The sequence below is a fragment of the Ochotona princeps genome, chromosome 1 (assembly GCF_030435755.1).
Source record: "Ochotona princeps isolate mOchPri1 chromosome 1, mOchPri1.hap1, whole genome shotgun sequence".
NCBI classification, from domain to species: domain Eukaryota; kingdom Metazoa; phylum Chordata; class Mammalia; order Lagomorpha; family Ochotonidae; genus Ochotona; species Ochotona princeps.
This window is the reverse complement of record NC_080832.1, coordinates 16,642,917-16,663,301: the sequence shown is the minus strand read 5'-3', so window position 1 is coordinate 16,663,301 and position 20,385 is coordinate 16,642,917. Positions and strand designations below refer to the sequence as shown.

At 44.4% G+C, this 20,385-nt stretch overlaps 1 protein-coding gene across 2 annotated transcripts in view; it reads left to right on the top strand.

The window, feature by feature from the left end:
• The window catches only part of SASH1 (SAM and SH3 domain containing 1), a 264,392-nt gene that overhangs the window by 14,852 nt on the left and 229,155 nt on the right, over positions 1-20,385 (top strand). Inside the window, exon 1 of one of the 2 annotated variants that reach the window (XM_058666534.1) lies at positions 11,488-11,629. The exons of the other annotated variant lie outside the window; for it this stretch is intronic. Coding sequence (XP_058522517.1) covers positions 11,573-11,629 — 57 coding nt within the window. The 5' untranslated portion in view covers positions 11,488-11,572. Of the gene's footprint in view, positions 1-11,487; positions 11,630-20,385 lie in introns of those variants that run through there. 2 annotated transcript variants of the gene reach the window in all.

The window sequence follows — 20,385 nt, the reverse complement described above, 5'->3', positions numbered from 1 at the left end:
TCCTGCTGCCTGGTAGGGCACTCTGCAGGAGGCAGCGGCTTAGGGCTCTCCTCTCTGAGTCCCTGACACTGACATGGAAGACCCAGGTGAGTTCATGACTCCAGGCATTGGCCCCGCCCAGCCTTTGCTGTTGTTAGACTTTGAAGTGTAAACCAACATAAGAGAAAGAATCTCTCTCTCTCTCTCTCTCTCTCTCTCTCTCTCTCTCTCTCTCTCTCTCTCCCTCTCTCTCTCTCTCTCTCTCCTTCAAATAAACAGATGAAAGTTTTGAAAAGAAAGGAGAAGGTCTTGAGGCATTGCCTCAAGTCCTGGCTGCTCCCTGCTAACAGCCTGGGAAGAGCAGTAAGTGATGGCTTAGGTGTTTGGGACCCACCTCCCCTATGGACGGCCTGGACAAACCTGCTGGCTATTGTGGTCATCTGGGGAATGAACCAGGAGATGGAATATCTCTCCCTCTCCCTTTGTCTCTCCCTCTCCCTCTTCCTCTGTCTCACTGGGCCTTTAAAATAAATAAATACAACTTGGGCAGGGGACGAGTTAAGCCCTATGTGCTGGAAGAGGATTTGCCCTGTGATGCTAAAATCTTTTAAAGACTAAGGTGCTTTTGATCATTTTAACACCTTTTCAGACACTATAAAGCTTGGCTTTTACAATTATTTTTTCCCTGTTTTTATTACTGAGCAACACGCCATGTTTAAACACTAACCTTTTTCTTTAGTCTAACTTTAAACAATATGCACATATATTGAAGTATAAAATATTCTGAAAACACTAAAAACAATCAGATACTATGATGTTCCCTTCAATTTTCATCAAATCTGAAGCAGCATGATCTTGCGATTGTGAAAGTACCTATTGGGATATACCTCTATTTTATTGTAAATTTTTATTCGTTTATTTAAGAAGAAGAGACACAGAGAAAGTGTTTTGATCCACTTGCTGACTCTTGCAGTGGCCAGGTTGTGCTGGGGCCAGAGCCAGCGGCCAGGAAGGCAACCCAGATCCCCCAGGGGGGTGGCAGGGACTGAAAGTCAGACCTAGGGAGTCAGAACTAGGCCCGCAAATGTAATACAAGGTGTCTTGATCCCTAAGCCAACAGTTCACTCCAAACCTCTCTGTTTCAAATGAAAAAAAAATTAAATATCCCTTAAATTGTCCCATTAATCATCTTACCGTTTCCCCTCAATGATCTTATGCCACAGTTTATACATTTGGCATATAATTGTAATACCAGTCTCTTATGTGCAAGGATTTTCTAAATTCTAATGTGCCTTCCACATTTTCTATCCCTGAGGACATTGTCTAGAATATTTTCAACTGACATTTCACAAAAGAAAGTCCATAGCAAATTCCTGGAGAGATGAAGGGCCAACCTTCTGTCTTTGTGTTTTATCCAAATGTGTGTTGCCATTGGAGAGACTGCACCCCAGGGGGTTCCTGAGTCATATTGGCCTTTACTTCCTTTAGACTCCTTAGGCCTTCGCCTTCCCCCACTTCTGTGCCTTTCTGCCTAGAGAAAAGACAGCTGATGGGAATGTTGCAGGCACAAGTGAAAATGCAGACAGGTGATGTGTGGTGAGCGGGACCAGAAAAAACGTGCAAGCTAAACGTGAGAAGCGTGTGATTGGGTGCTTGTCACAAGGCCAGCACAGGAACCCTGAGTACAGGTGGTGGAAGCAATTTGCCTGTCAAGAGACTCACTTCCTAACAAGACCAGCCATGTGGAACAGCCACAGTGCCCCCGGGGCTGGCTCGTGCTGGCCCAGAGCGTCCCTCTGGCTGCCAGGCAGGCTGTAGGAAAGACAGCCCTGCCTCCTCAACTATGACATCCCTTCTCTCTCTCTCCCTTTCTCTCTCTCCCTCTCCCTCTCTCTTGTTCTAACTGAAATGACAATAGGGAGGCTGCTCTGTAGCTGGTACCGCCTGCTTTCTTACCATTTAGCTCTTACACAGACAGGAGCTTTTCTGGACAGCAATAGTAAGTCACTCTCAAAGTCAAGATCAATTTTAAATCACTTCCTCACACTGCCAAGAATCCACTTCTCCCTCCTGAGCTGACATCCTCTCCCTCAAAAGGAACTTCTCCTGGTAGCCACAGAGAGGTGCTGTGCTGTGCCAACGGTGGTACCCTTGGGTATGTTTCCAGTCCCTCTTTCAGCAGCCAGGCATGCAGGAGCACGTTGACATGGCAATGCCAGGGGAGGCAGGGAACAGGGCTCACAGCAGGACCTACAGCTACCAGCTTTTAGGAAGATCCGGCTTCAAATCAGGTATATTCCAAGGACCAACCTGAACAGCCCAAACCTCAATGAATGGAGTTTTCAAGGTCAAGGGAAAGGAAATGGAATTGGGTGGCAAATCCTGGTAAACATCTAGGCAAGATGCCTAGAGCCTCAGGGATGGGCGAAGGAGGTATGAGTTGTGAGACAATTCTAAAGAAGCTGGAAGATAAGAACAGCTATCATTGCCAGGAGCCTTGAGGCAGACACCTTGGCAGGACCAACCTGGACTCTTCCAGGGCATTGGGCATAGAACCTGATGATTCAGTGAATGAATATGCAATGACTGGAGCTGTCCCTGAAGAAGCAGGAGGGGGCTGGATGAGCTCCGTGCCTTTGGAGTGCCCAGCCTTCTTGCACACAGCCCTCCTTTCCCCGTTCCTGTCCTGGGGAAACAGAAGGCCATGCTCAAGTTCACTGAACTAGAACAGCATTTAGATACCACAGACCTGTGCCGGCTGCAAAGGCCATGCGCTTGGCAGGATCACCACCTTGCGCTCCGGGAGAAAGCGCATCTGTGCCTCATTGATAATGTAATCACCTATATTACAGTTTTTGGCCTAAAACACCTGTGCACAGCCCAGATCATCAGCCCAGGGCACCCGTGCTGATGGAGGTGATATTAACAGCCCTCATTAGAACTGATGATGAGAGCCGTGCCCGGCAGCATGGCTACCGGGAGGCATCAGTGCACATTTCCGTAACAAGGCCCTATTTCTGGCGTTCTTAACTGCAAACGCTTCACACACGGGAACTGAAACCTGAAAAGGAATATCTCGTGAGATGAATGGAGGCTGACTCTTGGAGCCGAGGAAGTATGTCTACTGTCCTTTCCCATCTGCTCAAGGTCCACTCTACCTTACCCGGAGGTAATGTACATCCATACCCTATCTGGACAGTGAGGAAAAAAAGGACAGGAGGCTAGGCGAATTCGTGTCTGAGCTGGCCCCTGGGAAATTTCAATGTCTTCACTCTGCTGTGTATCAGCAAAGCTGAGAGAAATGTCACGAGACAAGCATCGTGTGCCTGGCAATTTTGCTGTGAACCTTTAGGTTTTGTTTACTGCTACCTGACCAAAACAAGGAAGTAAAGAATTCCAAGTGTGCCAGCTGGGACTTACTGAGGCTTCCTAGGGCCTGGTCACGCTCACGCACCTTCTGATGAAAGGTAATTGGGAGGACACGCGTTTCCCTGACAACATTTGAAAAGGATTCCGTTATATCTTATTTTGACAAAAATTCAAACAAGAAAGAAAGATGATGCGAATGCAGTTCTGTCCTTGGGCAGGTGACAGCCGGATGGCCTGTATGTGTGTAGTTCTGTCCCTTCTGCGTGGACAACAACCACTGTTCCCACAACAATCCGAAGGAGTGTGTTCATGGATGATTGCTCTAGACAAACGAGATTACCTGGCAATTTTTGCTTTCCCTAACAAGTATTGCTTGGGAGGAGAAAGGTCATTATTGCATTCCATGTCCCTCCCTCTTTTCCGCACACACTAGAGGAATTATGATTAAAGCACAGGTCAGATTGTGCTGCTTTTCTGCTTACAATTTGCCAGTGGCTTCCTATTAGAGCTGGGATAAGAGCCACATCCGCCCATTCATTGCCCATGAAGGCTGCGCCACGTGCACCCTCCAGAGCCTCTCATTGCATGTCTCCGTCACCGAATGGCTCTACCATTATCTCCCGCCCCCTCTTTACGCTTGGCTTTTTCTAGCTTCCAGTTGTACAGGTCCCTCTCTCACCTCGGGAACTCTGCATGAACGAATGTCTGCCTGTACGGCTGTGCTTCCCACACTCTGCATGGCTGCTGTTTCATATTCTGCTAGCTTGGATGTCACCCCTGCCGGCCCTGTGCGGTTTCCCTCTCCCAACGGTCTCCATCTCAGCTCCTGTTGATTCCTTTTTAACTTAACACAGTCACTGTTTTTATCAACCTGCCTTGCCTCTGAATGGATGCCCATCTCCAGGTGCTTTGTGAAGGTGAAGACCTGCGTCATCATTGTGTTAGCAGTACGTAGTATGCACTGTACGCTCAGTGGGTATCTATCAACTGAAGCTGATGCCTGATGGTCTAAGCTTCACACAGAATGACAGTCTTGGAAACTAGAGAGATAAGGAACTGCTGCTCTTTTCCATCTTTCGCACAGCATCATGAAACCGGACCAGATTTCTGTAAAATGTTTACAGAGCTGACCAAGGTGCTTGTCAAGCATCACAAATACCTAAAACCTAGGTTCTTTTTTCCTAGTGTGTATTTCCTTACTTTATTTATTGAAAAGCAGAAAGACAGACAGATGCCACAAAGGGGAGGACTCGCATTTCCCCATTCACTCTCCAAATGCCCACAGTGGTTGTGTCTGGACTAGGCTGAAGCTGGGAGCCTGGAATTCAGTCCAGGTCCTCCCTGTATGTAACAGGATCCCAACTACCTGAGTCAGCATGGCATGACTCCCCAGTGAACTACTCAAGTTTTGATACTTGTAGTTTTTAAAATACCTTTAACTGTCAGAGTCTAGAAGTTTCTTACAAGACCCAGTTTCTATATTAGTAATGTTTTACCATTTGGGAAAGCTCTGGTGGTCAATCATAGCTTGCTCTGAAATATCTTCCCCAACTCTTTGCTCTCTGATGCTAGCTAGGAATTGGTTGACTGACAAGAAGATGAGGTTTAGATGACTTTTTTTAAATGCATAAGAATGTAACTTTTGGGGCCAGTGATGTGGCCTTACTGGGTCAAGTATTACCTGAAATGCTGGCATCCCATGTGGGCACTGGTTCGTATCTCAGCTGCTCCACTTCCAATCAGCTCCCTGATAATGTGCCTGGGAAAACAGAAGAAGATGAACCAAGTGTTTGGGCTTCTGTCCGCATGTGGAAGACCCAGTTAAAGGTCCTGGCTTCATCCTTGACCAGTGCAGCCTTTTAGGGGAGTGAACCAGCCGGTGGAAGACAGCTTTCTCTTTCCCTCACTCTTTCTGTCTCTGCCTTTCAAACAAATAAAAGAAATCTTAAACCAAAAATAGAATTTGATCTTTGCCAAGTCACTCCTTAAGTTTCAATTTTGTTAGCAAATAGTCCCCAAACTAGATGAAGGCTTTGCTATAGAAACTCCAGACTTAAAACTGTTCACCCAACATACAGAAAGACAGTTACTGACATCATAGAAATGGAACGAAGTAGGTATTTATGGTAAAAATGCAGAGCAAAGAGCTGGGCAGCTATTGTTTAATTCTCAAGCTCCCCAAGTAGTGAAATTGGGGCTGAGAAGTGCATGATCAGCTCATGTCTATTTGGTCAGCAGTTGCTGCGGCTTTTCTCTGGTCAGTGGTGTCATGCTTTGAGGGAATTTTTAGGGTTGCCAGGTGGACTTCAGTTGATCTAGGGGCAAGAGAGTTAGATGTAAGTGGTGGTTCTCTATCGCACTCAACTTGAAATTCTCCCTACACAAATTCCTCCAGGCAACATTGGCCAACAGGTTTTTTTTATCTGTTGGAAAAGAAAAATGATTTCTTGAGTCTGATAATTATAGCCTCTTGGGCCAGCTGGATCACTCCTTGAATTCAGGAAATTCCTCTTGATAAAGCACAGGCAGACAGAGGTTTGGTAAGTTTCTTCACCTATAAAATGGGGTTATGGCCTGCCTGCCTCAATAGTTCTTACAAAATTAAGATGATTTGTTCTGGGGGCAGCACAGTGGCATAACAGGCTAATACTCTACCAGCAAGCAGCGGCATCCCATATGAGCCCTGGTTTGTGTCCAGCTGTTCAACTGCTGATCCAGCTCTCTGCTTTTGGCCTGGAAAAGCAGCCAAGGCTAGCCTAACGCCTTGGGTTTTTTGTTTGTTTGTTTGTTTTGGTTTTTGTTTTTTTGCACCCACATGGGAGGTTGGAAAAAAGCTCTTGGCTCCTGACGTGGCATCAGCTCAGCTCTGGCAATTGCAGCAATTTGAGGAGTAAACCAGTAGATGGAAGACCTCTCCTTCTCTCCTTCTCTTGCTATAAAATAAAAATCTGTCATCAAATAAAAATAAAAATTTTTTAAAGAAAAAGGTTATGAATGTAGAGCAACTAGCACTATGCGTAGCCAGGATCCATGTTAACCTCTGCTACTGCTCTTACCATCATTATCTGCAGCAATTCCTGTGTTAGAGAAACTCTAGGCAGACAAAGGGGATGTTTCCACTTTTTCTTTTAAAGAAATGGTGGGAAAGTTGGAGGGATAAGTAAGGGCACAGGTACCATAAAGAAGTTAGTAACTGCTTACCACAAGCAAACAGTTCACCAATCCTGGAATTCCACTTAGACCTCAAGCAAACCACCTGACATCCCTAGACTTAGTTTCTTATCTGAGAGCCACAGCAACGCCACCCAGCCCCCCAACTGTCAAAGATTCAAGTGAGATGCAAGCGAGATGTAAGCGTATAGATGAAAGTACTGCTGTGTACAGGAGTACCTTAGTGACAGCGTGACCTCCAGCTTCACAGGTGTATGGTAAATAGTCCACGGTTTCAGCAGAGTTATCAACTCTCAACATGGCTGTACACTAAAACCACCCAGGATACTTTTTTTCTCAGCACTCTCAAGTGATTCCTATATCCAACCATGGTTCAGGATTAGGGAATAAACTATCTATTAAACCTGCCCAGTGACAAAAAACTTTTCTGAGGTTGCATTACATCTACAGAACCAGCTTCTAAAAGAAGGAGATGGGGAATTTGGACTTTCAACAAGCACCCTGTGCTGACTCTTGCCAGCAGGCTCTTCACAGAAACAACAGGCAAGATCATAGCCTGAGATGCGGAAGGGAAAGTCTTCGCGCTTGAATCATCTCTGAATCTTGTGGAACTTTGTAAATCCCATGATCAGAAGGCCAATGTATGTTAACCAACTATGTATGCAATAACTAATGCAGTATAACTGCAAGTAATTTCCCTGTGCACCCACCACTTTCTCGTCCAGGAAATCTTGACTGATGGAAAAGATTTTCAATGTTATGAAACTTCAGAAGCAAATCACTTGAAATGCTAAGAAATGCAGTGAAAGAAGACTTCTTTCATCTCAGAAAGAAAGAATGTTTAAATATTGCGAAATCAAATCATAAACTGAGCTTTTGAGTACACCTAGTGGGAGCTGACCTCCAGATGGGACCAGCACAACTGGATTGTTATTATATTTCCCCTCTTAAAAGGAGATACTGCATAACTCGAAAAGTTTGCACTATGACTTACAGCCCTCATGGAAAGTTAGATAGATGAGTTTTAACATAAATCACCTACAGATAAGCTACCAGATCATGTTTAAATGTGGCAAATGTGAGGGGGCTGAAAAAAGTTTTTGTGAAATTGAAAGATTTTTGCACAAGCATTCTGAAACCCCCTCATTTGAAGTTAATCAACTCCTGATACCCATGTTGCAAACTTCAGCCCTAGTCTGTGTGACAGCTGATACTTGCCCTCTTTCTCACCAATAAAATGGTCACACTGCAGGAACCACTGATCTGTCCGTTCCTACGGGACATTCTAGTGTTGCCTTTGAAAAGCCAAGACTTGCAAAATCCCATGTCTTGTGGGGCCGCATCCACCTGCGTGACCTAGGGAGTTAACCTTGAATATTTGCTCCTTCCTGTTTCCCACACTACCTGTGTCGTCTTCTTTGGTCTCATCTTTGAGCCATAAGTATTTCCAGTGTTTACAGACTATATTTGCCTCTAAGTTTTTTTTTAAGAAGAAAGATGATGGGGATTGATTTTTATAAATATATGGGCTATTTGCATTTCCTTAGTAATAACTTCATGTAAGTCACTTGTAAACTTTGCCAGATAACATATTTGGGAATGATGCGGCTGGATCCAGTCTGCATTTTATCTTTGGAAACTATGGCAACTTGCTCTGAGTAATAAGTTAAGTGGGTTAATGAGCATTCACCAAGCCTTTCCTTTTATTTTTGATGAAATGCTTTACTAGAGAAAAATCCACATAGCCTACCATTTCATATAAAATAGTGATATGTTATTGCTGCATTGGTTCGTGTCCTAATAAGACAGTGTGATATAAGTGCTTGGGATCCCATGCCCTAATGGAAGTGTTGAAATGGGACAGAAGTGAGTGCTAACTCTCCTGTGGACAGTGCATACCAGACCTTGATCACAGACCATACCATGAGCATTCCTGGGAGTGTGCTTTTCCCATCACCTGGTTTCTTTAGCTTCTTCATGTTTTTCTTGCATTTTGCTGTGCTTAGTTGAGTTATTTCAGTATTAAATTGTATGTCTGGAGTAGGGATGAAAGATAATATCAGGAAGTCTTAAGAAACTAAAGATGATTGCTAATAAAGATCTTTCCCTAGTGTTGGTTGTCCCAAGGATTCTCCCCTTCTTGAAAACTGTAGTGTGTTGGTTTGTGTATGGAGCATCTCTGATCCACTGTAGGATGCAAGAAAATGACGCATACTCAGGCGTCAGAGGATGCCACCTGCTGGGGTTGCTGAAGCAAAGCATGAAAGCCTGGGTGGGGAGGGAGCTATGCAAGTGAAATGCACTGTCTTACAGATTTGGAGGCTACAAGTCCACGATCAATGTGTCTGTAGGCTGCAGTGAAGGTTCTGCCACAGTTCTTTCTCCTTAGCACATAGATGCCATGTGGCATCCTGGCTGTATATGTGAGCTTCTAAAGAGATTCCCCCACTTTATGACACCAGTCATGTTGGATTAGAGCCCACTCGAGTTATTTCATTTCAATATCATTGCCTCATTTCAATGCCTGTCACCAAATAAAGTCCCATTCTGACATACTGGGGTTACACTTTAGCTTAAGAATCCGGGAATAGGGCCGGGGGACACAATTCAACTCAAGACATTGGGATTACATGTGGCTGTTCATAGCTAAGAAGTAAGAGTCAGCTGGTAGAATTAAGTCTTCATGGTGATGCTCTTTGTAACAGGGCTTTACTGGCACATCCTAGCAACTCCTACAGGTGGCTTCCACACTTGTGAAAAGACCATCTCAGGGGTTAACATGCATCTTTGCCTGAACTACAGTTATTACCTGATATATACTGATTTCATGCTCATGAATCCAAACTGTAAAAGGCAAATACTGCCTCCAATGGGGGAAGACTTTCTCTTTCTCTACTTTAGGGAACAGGAAGGTGGACAAGCCAGCCTATTCCCTACGTAAACCAAGCAACTAAGGCCATCAACAAGACCACTATGGCCATGGTCACAGGCTGGTTATCAGCAGTCCTGGAACCCAAGCCTGGATCTTCCAACTCACAAACCAGTGCCTGCACCAAACCACACTATCCTCCCACTCAACCTCTCAAAACCGCCCACTGCTCATTGACTACACCTGGCTCTGCTCAACTGATGCATTCAGTCTAGTAGTTGAGACGCCACTTGAGATTCCTATACCCCATATCACAGTGCCTAGGTTTGATTTCAGGCTCCGAAGTCTGATCCCAGCCTCACCCTAGTGCATACCCTGGAGGACAGCTATTGACGGCTCAGATCATTGAGGTTCTGGCACCTAAGTGAGAGCCCTGGCTTGAGTTTTATGTTCTCCATTTCAGACTGGCCCAACTTCAGTTGATGGAAGAACTTGGAATGATTTAGAAGTAAGTAACAACAACCTCCTTCTAATTACTAAGTACTTGATGAATACCCAGGAGCAAGATCAGAACTCAGGTGTTAACAACTTTGATAGTTGCTTCCCTAAAATCCTGTGAACCAAAGAGAAAGTGAGGTGTCTAATGTGTATAAAGTGAGGTGTCTAATGTGTATAAGGTAGCATCCTTACCCTTCAGATGCAACGTGTAATTTGAAAGTTGCCACACCAGCCATAATTGGAAATATACACCCCATGGTGCAAAAGCTCTCCATTGGGGATGTCAACTGGAGGCAGCTTGAAAGTGGGCCTTCTGGGTTACTAGGTCTAGGTAGGGAACAGTACACTGCCGTAGGGGTCTGGGTGTGAGAAATCATGCCTAATGCCGCAGCTTTACTAATGAGGAATCTGTGAGTAGCCTGGGCAGCGGCTTGTCCGGGGTGGCCCCATGAGACAGAGATCTGTGGATTAGTTCCTTTGTGTCTCATCTAGAACTTTTACCACCCCTTGCAACATTGATGAATGATTCTTTCAGTGTACTCGCAAGCTACAGAAAACTTAACTGGAAGTTAAATCTCTCTCCATGAAGGTAGAAAACACAGTAACCCTCATGCTCTCCAGCAACTTGAGACTTTCTCCCTATGTCCTTTTGTCGTCACGTCACGCTCATGAATTGTAAAGGATACCTCATACTTCCTGGGTTTTTAGTGCGACTGTCTTCTCACTGTTCAGTGATGTTATGGAAACCGAACTCACCTGTTTGTGGAAACACCAGGAATATTAACTTCTATTTGAAAGATCTATACAGAAAACTTGTCTTAGATTATGAAAAGTTTTATTAAATTTAATTGTTTTGGATGTCTTTGAATGAGTGCCTTGGCAACTGCTTTCTTTCCATACTATTCAATCGTTATGTTAAATCGCAGGAAGTGTTTCCTGTGGTGTTTTTTTTTGGGGGGGGGGGGGGTTAGAAGTTAAAATCTGCCAGTCAGCCCCATGTGGCAACCCCAGAGTGCAGGATATTCTGAGCCATAGACATTTCATGCCAGTGGGTGCTTCTCTACAGCATTCAAACTTACTGTGTTAACTGAGTTTCTGGATGTTTCTCTGTGGAAGTCTTGGACTAGGCGTCCTCTTTTATTGAGCCAAGAAAACTCTGAACCAAAACAATTCTGCTTCAATGTGTGGGAAAACTAAACTCCCAGAGCCAAGAGCGGAGTTGGGAGAGCTTAATGCAGGATGGGAGAGGGGGCCTCTGGATCCTGGGGTATGTTACTAAACTACCTGAATTACTACTCACAAGTCCTGAGGTACCCGGGCAGGGTTTGTTCCTGAGTCCCGGAGTCCTTGGGAATCTTCACTTTAAAGTCCGGAACCCGAGGAGTAGGCTTGCTTCGGTGTCACCGGCGTTGCGTTATATGTTAAACATTTGGAAGGAGCCCAGTGAAGCTGCAGGAAGCACTTAACACTGCCTCTGCACTTCTCATCTTGAAGGCGAGTCGTTTTTTAAGTTGATAATCCCTAGGGCTACAAGACTGTCCCACATCTGCCCCGAATTGAAAACACATTGTGCAGCCTGACATCAGTGCTGCGGATCGCAAGTCCCAAGGAGGAAGAGAGAGCGTGTGAACGCATGGCCCAAGAGAGAGAGAGAGCGTGAGCGAGAGAGACCGAGACCCCGTCTGAATGTACAGCCCTGGAGACCCACAAGCAGCGCTCTGCGCGGAAGATGGCAAGCACAGGGTATGTAGGGTCGTGCGGGTTCAACTTTTAGGATAAATGCGGATGTCCTTCCGACGTTTCAGGGTGCCATGTCCAGGAGGGGACTGTGGAGAGACATGGGGAGGAAGGAGCGAGCTGTTATTTCCAGGCACTGTCGGGGCTGCCAAACTTGGGAGCGCCTAGGCGGCCTCTGCTTCTCACTTGCTTTGCTAGGTTTGGCCATCTTTGTGACTCCTCGTTTATTATGTAAGATGTGATAGTTATACAATTATGCAGCTGTTTCCTTGCTTCCTGAACCCTGAGGAGGTTTTCTAAGCCAGGCAAAGTTTCTGCAACTCAAGACCAGAGCTTTTCTACGCCCTTCTTATCTCTTAATTTAAAAAAAAAGAAAAAACAAAAAAAAAAAAACCAAGATTTTCAGGCAAGCTGAGAAAGAAGGCAGCAAGTCTGTCCTTTGCATTACAAGCCTCGGGGGACCTGCTTCCTGAGATTAACTGTTTAGCAGCTAACATGCTGCTGAAGCAATTTCTTCCCACCTTGTCAAGCAGGCTTTCTTTCCAGCCCCCCAGTGAAAAGGACATTTTACAGAGTGTGACCTTCTTTGGCTTATTAATTTAAAAAAGGATTAGCTGTGCTCATAAAAAATGACAGAGGAAAAAGAACTCAGAAATTGCAAGCCAAGCTTGGAACCTGGGTTCTGACAACCCCAGCCTCGCTCCCTGGGCCCCTCTGGCTTGTTTTTGGGTCTGGACTGGGGTTTTGGTAGATGGAGACTGTTCCAGTGGCTTCCAGAACTCGGTTTGCTTCACCAGTCGCTGGAGATAGCGCCCGATGCAGTCCGCAGTCGGTCAGCATTTGTTGAATGAAAATGGGGCTACAGAAGGAAACCCTCACACAGATATAAAATGGGGCAAATTAATCGACAGCTTGGAGCCCTTTGCACTCATCTGAGTTGCAGGCAAAAAATGGGGGTGCTGGGTAGTTGAGAGATAAGCACTGGAATGTTCCTCCTCCTGCCCCTGCCCTGAGCACCAGCATGTGAAATGTGTGATACCGCGGGTAGGGTCTTCAAGCACAAATCCTGGGAATGAGACTTGAGAGGGAATGACCCTGCCCGTGAGGGTATGCGGGAGACCCAGCAGAACTGGGATGGCAGAAGTGGGCGAACACAGCTGACTGCTGTGCCCCTCCACTGAGTGCAGAGGTGCCCATCAGCAATGCACACACAGCACAGAGCCTGTTCTTGTTCCCAGGAACAATGCAGCCAGCACGGCCCAGTTGGCAGGTAACCTTTCCAGTGCCAACGCCAAGAACCTCTCTCCTTGGACAGGCCGCCCCCAGCTCCTGAAAGAGAGAAGGATTTTCCGATGCCAAAATCGGGTGGAAACTGTGTCATGGGACTATGCCCTCTTAATCCCAGTGAGACAGAGGCTCTTTTAGCAAAGGAAGCCAGCACATTTGGGGTTTTGTGCTGACAGATGCAGAAAGATGTATTGATTAACTTGCACAGAAAGGGAATTATCAGGCTTCGGCACATCCGCTTGCCCTACCTACGGCAGCCGCCAACGAGCCTTGATTCTACCCAAACAGCTCCAGGCAGGCCAGCTTCCTTTTTTGGAGATGATTATATGTGTGCATGTGTGTGTGTGTGTGTGTGTGTGTGTGTGTGTGTATCTTCATTTAACCAGCTATGCTAGTCTGTCTACCTACCTTAATTCCTCCACCCCAAATGTTTAGAGAAAAACATAAAAGCAGTCTGGCACAGACTTCCACAGTTACTCTTCGATGATCAATTTCAACTACTATTTCCTAAAGTAAATCCCTGATCCAAAAATCCCTCAGCTTCCCTTGGAGCAACACAATCTACAGGCTTTCCTTTGAGGTAATCGCCTCTCTCCCTGCCCCACTCTGATGATCCACAGCCCCAAGGTGGAGCACTGGGCACGTGGCAAGATGCCACCATGGCACCCACAGGCTGGACCATCCCCTCCAGTTTTAGCCTTATTTCTCTTTGGGGGTTTTGGAGGTCATTGTTTGGAATTCAGGACACACTATCCCTCAGAAGTGAGGCTAGGCTCCTGACACAACCCCTGAATGCAAATTTTTCCTAAACTAAAGAGAATTTGCTGCTAGTGTTTGGAAAAGGACAGAGAGAACTTGTACCATTGTATATTGTGGCACTGGAGAATCAGCTGTACAGTGACTGTCACAGCGCTCTCAAGAGCATTGTGAAGGCCCTGGGGGACTCACTCTTGGCCTTGAACCCCGCTCATGTCCTGGCTGGACCCTAACCATGCTGCTCGGTGGTTTGTCTCCCACTGTGCCCTTGAATGGTAGCCTAGGCTGGAGTCCAAGCAAATTATTTGCACGCATTTTCCACTTCTGGTTTCTTTTGCCTGAAATGTCTTCTTCCACCTCTCATTCCTGGCAAACTCTAGGATCAACTCAGGCACAGTTGAAAGCTCTTCTGTGGTGACCTGGTCACACTCCTGCCTCTCTGCTTCCTGGTTCAAATCCCCTCCTTTCCTTGGCCCTGAGAAAATTTTACATACAACTTAGGGTAGTTTCTCCACTGAAATTCTACATCCTAGAATCTCAGATTGAAAACAACAAAAACGAACAAATCCAAAAAAACTCCTTTTCTATGAAAGTCAGAAATTCTCTTCAGGGAAGGCATTTGGGCATGATGATTAAACTGCTACTCTGGACTCCCACAACCCATGCTAAGTGCTGGGGTTCAAGTCCCAGCTCTGCTCTTCATATGAGTTTCCATGTCACGTGTATCTTGGAAGGCAGCAGGTGATGGCTCAGCTCGTTGGGTCCTTGTCACCCACCTGGGACATCAGGATGGAAATCCCAGTTGCAAGCGTTGAGCTGGCCCTGTCCTATTATGGACATTTGGGAAGTGAACCAGGAGATGCAAAATCAACCAGGGACTGCAAATAAATAAACCCAATGTTCAAAAAAGAAAATGTCCCGCCTCTACCTCGCCTTCTTTTCCACAACTCAGTATAGGTTCCACAACGTATTAACACTTACCACATTTTGATCAAGATTTTTATGTTCCTCTTCCCTAAACTGGTAACTGCCTGGACACAGGTCATTCTTCATGATGTATTGCAAAACCTAGGACTTAGTAAATAAGTAGAAAGGAATACATAGCTAGATGGACAGGTGGATGGAGAGATGACTGGGTGAATACAGTGATGGATACATGAATGAACGGGTGTAGCAGTGGAGGGAAAATGGTATATTTAGAGGAAAGGATGAACCACACTGAAATTTCTATGAAATTCAGAATAGACTTTTCTAGAATTTCAACAGCATGAGGTTGATGAAATTTGTTTGCTTTTACATTTACATGAAGGAGGAATCATGGGTGGTAAGAACAGAATGGAACTGAAATCAGTACATCTGACTCCATTCATCCCTTTCTACTTCCTAGCTTAGTGATCTACATTGCCAATTTATTTCCCTCTCTATTTTTGCTTTTTGGCATCTGTAATTTGGAGATAATACTTAACTTGAAGGAGTTGTTGTAAGGATTAAAGGATAGTCCATCTAAAGCCCTAGCCTGGCGTTTGAGCCATCCAGCATGAAAGGGAAGTTCTAGTAAGACAGAAATCTGAATCTCAGGTGTCAATAAGAACGCTGTATTCCTGCAGTTCAGGATTGATCTTTCTTTTTGTTCCTCAGTCTCCTTCATTGTGAAGCAGTGTAGCAATAGCCAGGCTGCATTTTCTCTCTGTCACTTGGCTAAGTAAAATAAAATGAAAGGAGGCAGAGAGAAAGAAAAGAGAAGGGGGGCTCAGGAAATGTATAAGTGTAAGAAAGACATTGCTGGGGACAAGCATTGTGATGCAACTGCTTAAGCTGGTGCTTGGAGGGCTGAGTCACAGCCCTGCACCTCGCCTCCAAGCAGTGTCTCCTGTGGACTCGCACAAAAACAGTGCCAGCAATCCATTGTGAATCGATTCTTACATGTCATGTCCTGTGTGCTAGGCAGCCTTCTAAATTCTTCACACCCTCATTCAGTCCGTACAGTAACACTGTAACAAAGGGACATGAAAGCCTTTTTTATTGGCAGGTAGCAAACTCACATAATGAGTCACACACAACTAAGACACATAGTAGCGAGTGGACAAACCCAAGTATCTGGTGGGGGAGCCTGCTGTCTTAATCCAAACATCAGCCCGCCATGCACCTGCAGCCTCTGCGACTCCTGGCATGCGTCAGTGAGTAACTCAGCTGCTACGGTCAGTAGCACGGTGTAGTCAGGCTTGGTAGGCATCCCTGGGGATCTCACTTGAACTCCTGGCAAGTTCAAATGGTGGAGTTTTATGGTGCGAAGGGACATTGGATTCACTGGACCTCCAACAGCTAAGCATGCTAAACATTCCAGGGATGGTCTCATCAGGGTCACTGGCAGACACAGGAAAGGGGTCAAGAGTCTCACAGTACTGAAGTAGCAGAGGACATCATCTATACCCCAGACTAGACTATGTCTAGAAAATTCTACCAGAATCCTCTCTGAAAGTATGTAGACATTCAATACTGACACTCCAATAGTTTTTCAAATAGGAAAGTCAAGACAATGAGACTCCTTTTTAAGAGTCATCTAATTTTTACTCTTAAAAAAAGCAACAAAATAGAGTCCCTGAGTACTCTGTGTATGTATCCTAGATGAGATTGGTCAGACTCATGTTCTAACCAAAGTCCATGACTCTTACACCAAATCCTGACTCTCAGCTCTCCATTGATTCCATTTTTTACAGACTTGTTCATGTAGTTAGCACATTCAATATGTTGCACATTCTGACCTCAGGGCACATTAGGCAGAGATAATAGAAGTTTCCTTCTTGCTTGTTTGCATCCTTACAAGCATGTCTACAATTCATAAACCTATCATGCAGGTGTTTCAAGGTTCTAATTCTTCGGCCAACTTAGTTATCCCTTGTTGTAAACCATGTAAGTACCTCACTGATATTTTAGGGCAAACTTTAAGTGAGAAGGTTTGAAATGTGGCAAGAAATTACACATAAAACATCTACTCAGCAACCCGCTGAGTGTCTCCCTTCTGACTCAGGAGAACAGGAAGAATAGCATTTCACGCTTAAAACCACAAAATTAGGAGCCCCATTGCAGTGGAGAGAAGAAAGCAGAAAAAGAGAGGGACTAGATGCGTGTGTGGCCCCCTAGCCTTCTCTCTTTCATTCCATCCTGTCGATAGAATGTCTCATCTAAAAAAGTCGTTCATGTGAATTCAGTCCCTTTTAGAACCATTGTACATCTGTTCAAGTGTTCTAGAAATAAATATTAAATCAAATTAAATTTTAATTTAATTAAAACTCCAAACAAAAGGCTTTACATAAACTGAGCTTGGAGCTTAGCTATCCAAAAGTAGGTCAAATAGAAAAAGACACTTTCAGACAACCAAACAATCCAATCATTTAAAAAAAATATGGTGCAAGTTCAACAAATACCTGATATAAATGCAAAATTGCTAGATGTGCCCTTAGAGGAACTGATTTTCTCTTTCCATTCTTAAGCTGCCCCAAATGCCAAGAAAATAAATGAAACCTGGACACTGAGATGGAGGTTGAATTTTAAGGTAGTTTTCATTGAATAAATCTTTAAGAAACTGATTTTAGTAGGACTGGCTACCTGGCAGGGTTTGATGAATACACAATGCCCAACCCAATGCCTAGCGAGTGCCAACTACTCAGTAATTGTTGAATAAATGTGGACTAAATCTGGACTAGTTTAGCAAAACCCACCAGCTATCTTGTTAGATTCTGGTTGATACAGAGTAACATGGTTTGTTTTTCTGGGTGATTGTCAAATTTCACAGAAACAGCACTTTCTAGAATGCTCTATCCCCTGGGAAGCAAGCCCAGAGTTTCTGAGATTGCTTCCTAACGTTTTACAAAAGAATAGCATTAGAGTTAAAACAGATACTCTAAGAATCAAGTGAAATTATGTCCATCCCCCCCAACCATCCGTTCATTCTTTTAAGATTTCTTTTGTATATTTGTTTTTTAATCTTTTTATTTATTATTGTTTTCATCATTTTATGATGTAGTTAAAGAAGCTCCTGGGATTTTCCTTATCCCAGCCCCAATTTCCTCCCACCCAACCTAGTTCCTCTATATTATTACTTAAGTATAGTTCATCATACACACTCATATGTCCATCATTGCGGGCATGGACAATGGCAGAGAGTCCAGCATCCTATTGTCAAGATATAGTAAGCAGGGCTTGGCGGCGTGGCCTAGTGGCTAAGGTCATCGCCTTGATCCCATATGACCGCTGGTTCGAATCCCGGCAGCTCCACTTCCTCTCTGTCTGTCCTCCTCTCAGTATATCTGACTTTGTAATAAAAATAAACTAAATCTTCAAAAAAAAAAAAGATATAGTAAGCAGTTTCATTGTAAGTCCATCTTTGTCTGAAAGTAGAAATGCATACTACATTGTATCCGCACATCTGGATATGTTAAGTCTCCATTTCACAGCTACTGTATATCCCTTCAAATGAAAAGTCATAATACAAAATCAACAATAGGAAGAAAAATAGAAATTTACAATGCCATGAAGTTAAATAACATGTCACTAAATATGACAGTCTCCAAAACACAGCTACTATACAGCCCCTTAAATGAAAAGACACAAAACAAAATCAACATCAGGAACAAAAAAGAAATTAACAACACCAAGAAGTTAAATAACATGCTACTGAATGACTAATGTGTTGCTAAAGACATGAAAAAGAAAATCAAGAACCTTCTTGAAGAAAATGATGCTACTGTATGATCTATGAGTCACTGAAGAATTTAATCAGAAGAAACTGCTTTGAAGAGATGGAACTAACAAAAACAAAAACATAAAAATATGTGCAATATAGTTTCCGCTGATTTTTGTTGGTGAAATGTGTCTCCTGTAGGCAACAAATAGATGGGTTTTGTTTTTTAATCCAGTCTACTAATCTATGACGTTTCATTGAGCTTACGCCATTTACATTCAGGGTTAATATGTATGGGTGGTAGTTTGGTCCTGTCATTCCAGGAATGGGTTGTTTATTGGTTTAGTCTTCTGTTGTCATTTTACTGGGATGTGCTTCCTGTTGCCTTTGGTTTTGTTTGGTGCTATTCCTCTTCTCTGTAAAGAGAACATCTTGAAGTATCATTTGTAGGGCAGGTTTGGAAGAGGCAAATTCTTGTAACTTTTCTTTACTGTGGAAGGATTTTATTTCATTTTCAAAGACAAAAGAAAGCTTTGCTGGATATGTTATCCTAGGCCGACAATTTTTTTCTTTTAGAATCTGGAATATGTCAGTCCATTCTCTTCTTGCTTGTAGAGTTACCTGTGAGAGGGCTCCTGTGAGCTTAATTGGCTTTCCTTTATATGTCAGTTAGCTTTTTTCACGTTTAATCCTGAGATATTTTCTTCTGCTTGCTTCATTCTATTTCAGAGACTCTCCACTGTACTTTTAATTTGCTCTACTGTGTTCTTAATTTCTGATACATCAGCCTTGATTTGCTTTCTTGCTGCTATTGCCTGTGTAACATAGTCCTTAAATTCTTTGAACTCTTGTATGTGCTTCTCATTGTTGATCAGAAGCTTTATAATGAGTTTTCTGAATTCTGTGTCCTCCATTTTCTCGATGTCTTCCTCAGTGAACTCTGAGGTTGACATAGGGTTTTGCTCCTTTACAGGGGAGTCTTCAGTAATATTCATTGTGCCTGTGTGTCTTCTTTTGCTCTTGGTCCTTGTACTTCTGGTTATCAGATTCTTCTCCTTGGGGCAGGTTTCTAAGCTGTGTCACCCACAGGCCTACAGTTCAATTTTACTTATTGCAGTTGGTGCACAACTCTTTGTTTGAAGTCACTTGTGCCACTCCCTCCAGCGAGTTCCAGGTCTGGGTTCTTATGTTAGATATCCACCATGGTCTCCCTAGCCCCAGCTCCTGGCTCACCACTCTCCACCTGCTGTGCTACCTTGCTGAGGCTGCACCATTGTCTCTGCAACCTTTCTCCCACTTCCAGTTGGAGCAGGTCCCAGGATTAGGGAGACACCGGGTGTCCTATATAGCTAGGCTGTTGGTGCCACTGATCTTGCCAGAACCTTTGGACATTAGGTCTGTGGCCAAAATAGGCCACACGGGCCTGTAATGACCCATATGATACCACAGTCGGTGTTATTTTCCTGTGGGATCAGTGCAATCCACTGAACTCAGGGAGTTCTCATTAGCTCAGCACATGAGCAGTTCACTGTTGTCCCCAGCAGTCCTAAAACTTTTGCCACGGTGTACAAAATGGTACCTGACGTGCCCCTACTAGAGTTCTTGATCTGCTGGCCATTGGGTCTGAGGGCAACCCAGATGTGTCTTGGGTGGAACCTGTAAAATGACACATAGATGCAGTTCACTGAATCAGAAAAGAGTTCACTCCCAGCTCAGCACATGCTCAGTCCTTTCCCTTGCCTTTGCCTCCTTACACAAAATGGCACCCAATTCGGCCCTAGGGGACTGACTGGGCTCTGAAATCCACCCTGTTCTCGCACTGCCCATCTGGGATCTGCTGCTGCCCTGTCTCTGCTCCTGGTCAAATCAAACAGACCAGCAGGACAGACAGTTCTTTGTCTGGGTTCACCTCACAAGTTCCCAGGTAACATCCCTTCCCACCTGGTTGCTGGTGGAGTTCAGATCATCATTAGCTGAATGCCACTGGAGGTTCAGTCACTGCAACACCACACCGTTGTGTTCGCTGCTTTCTTGTGTC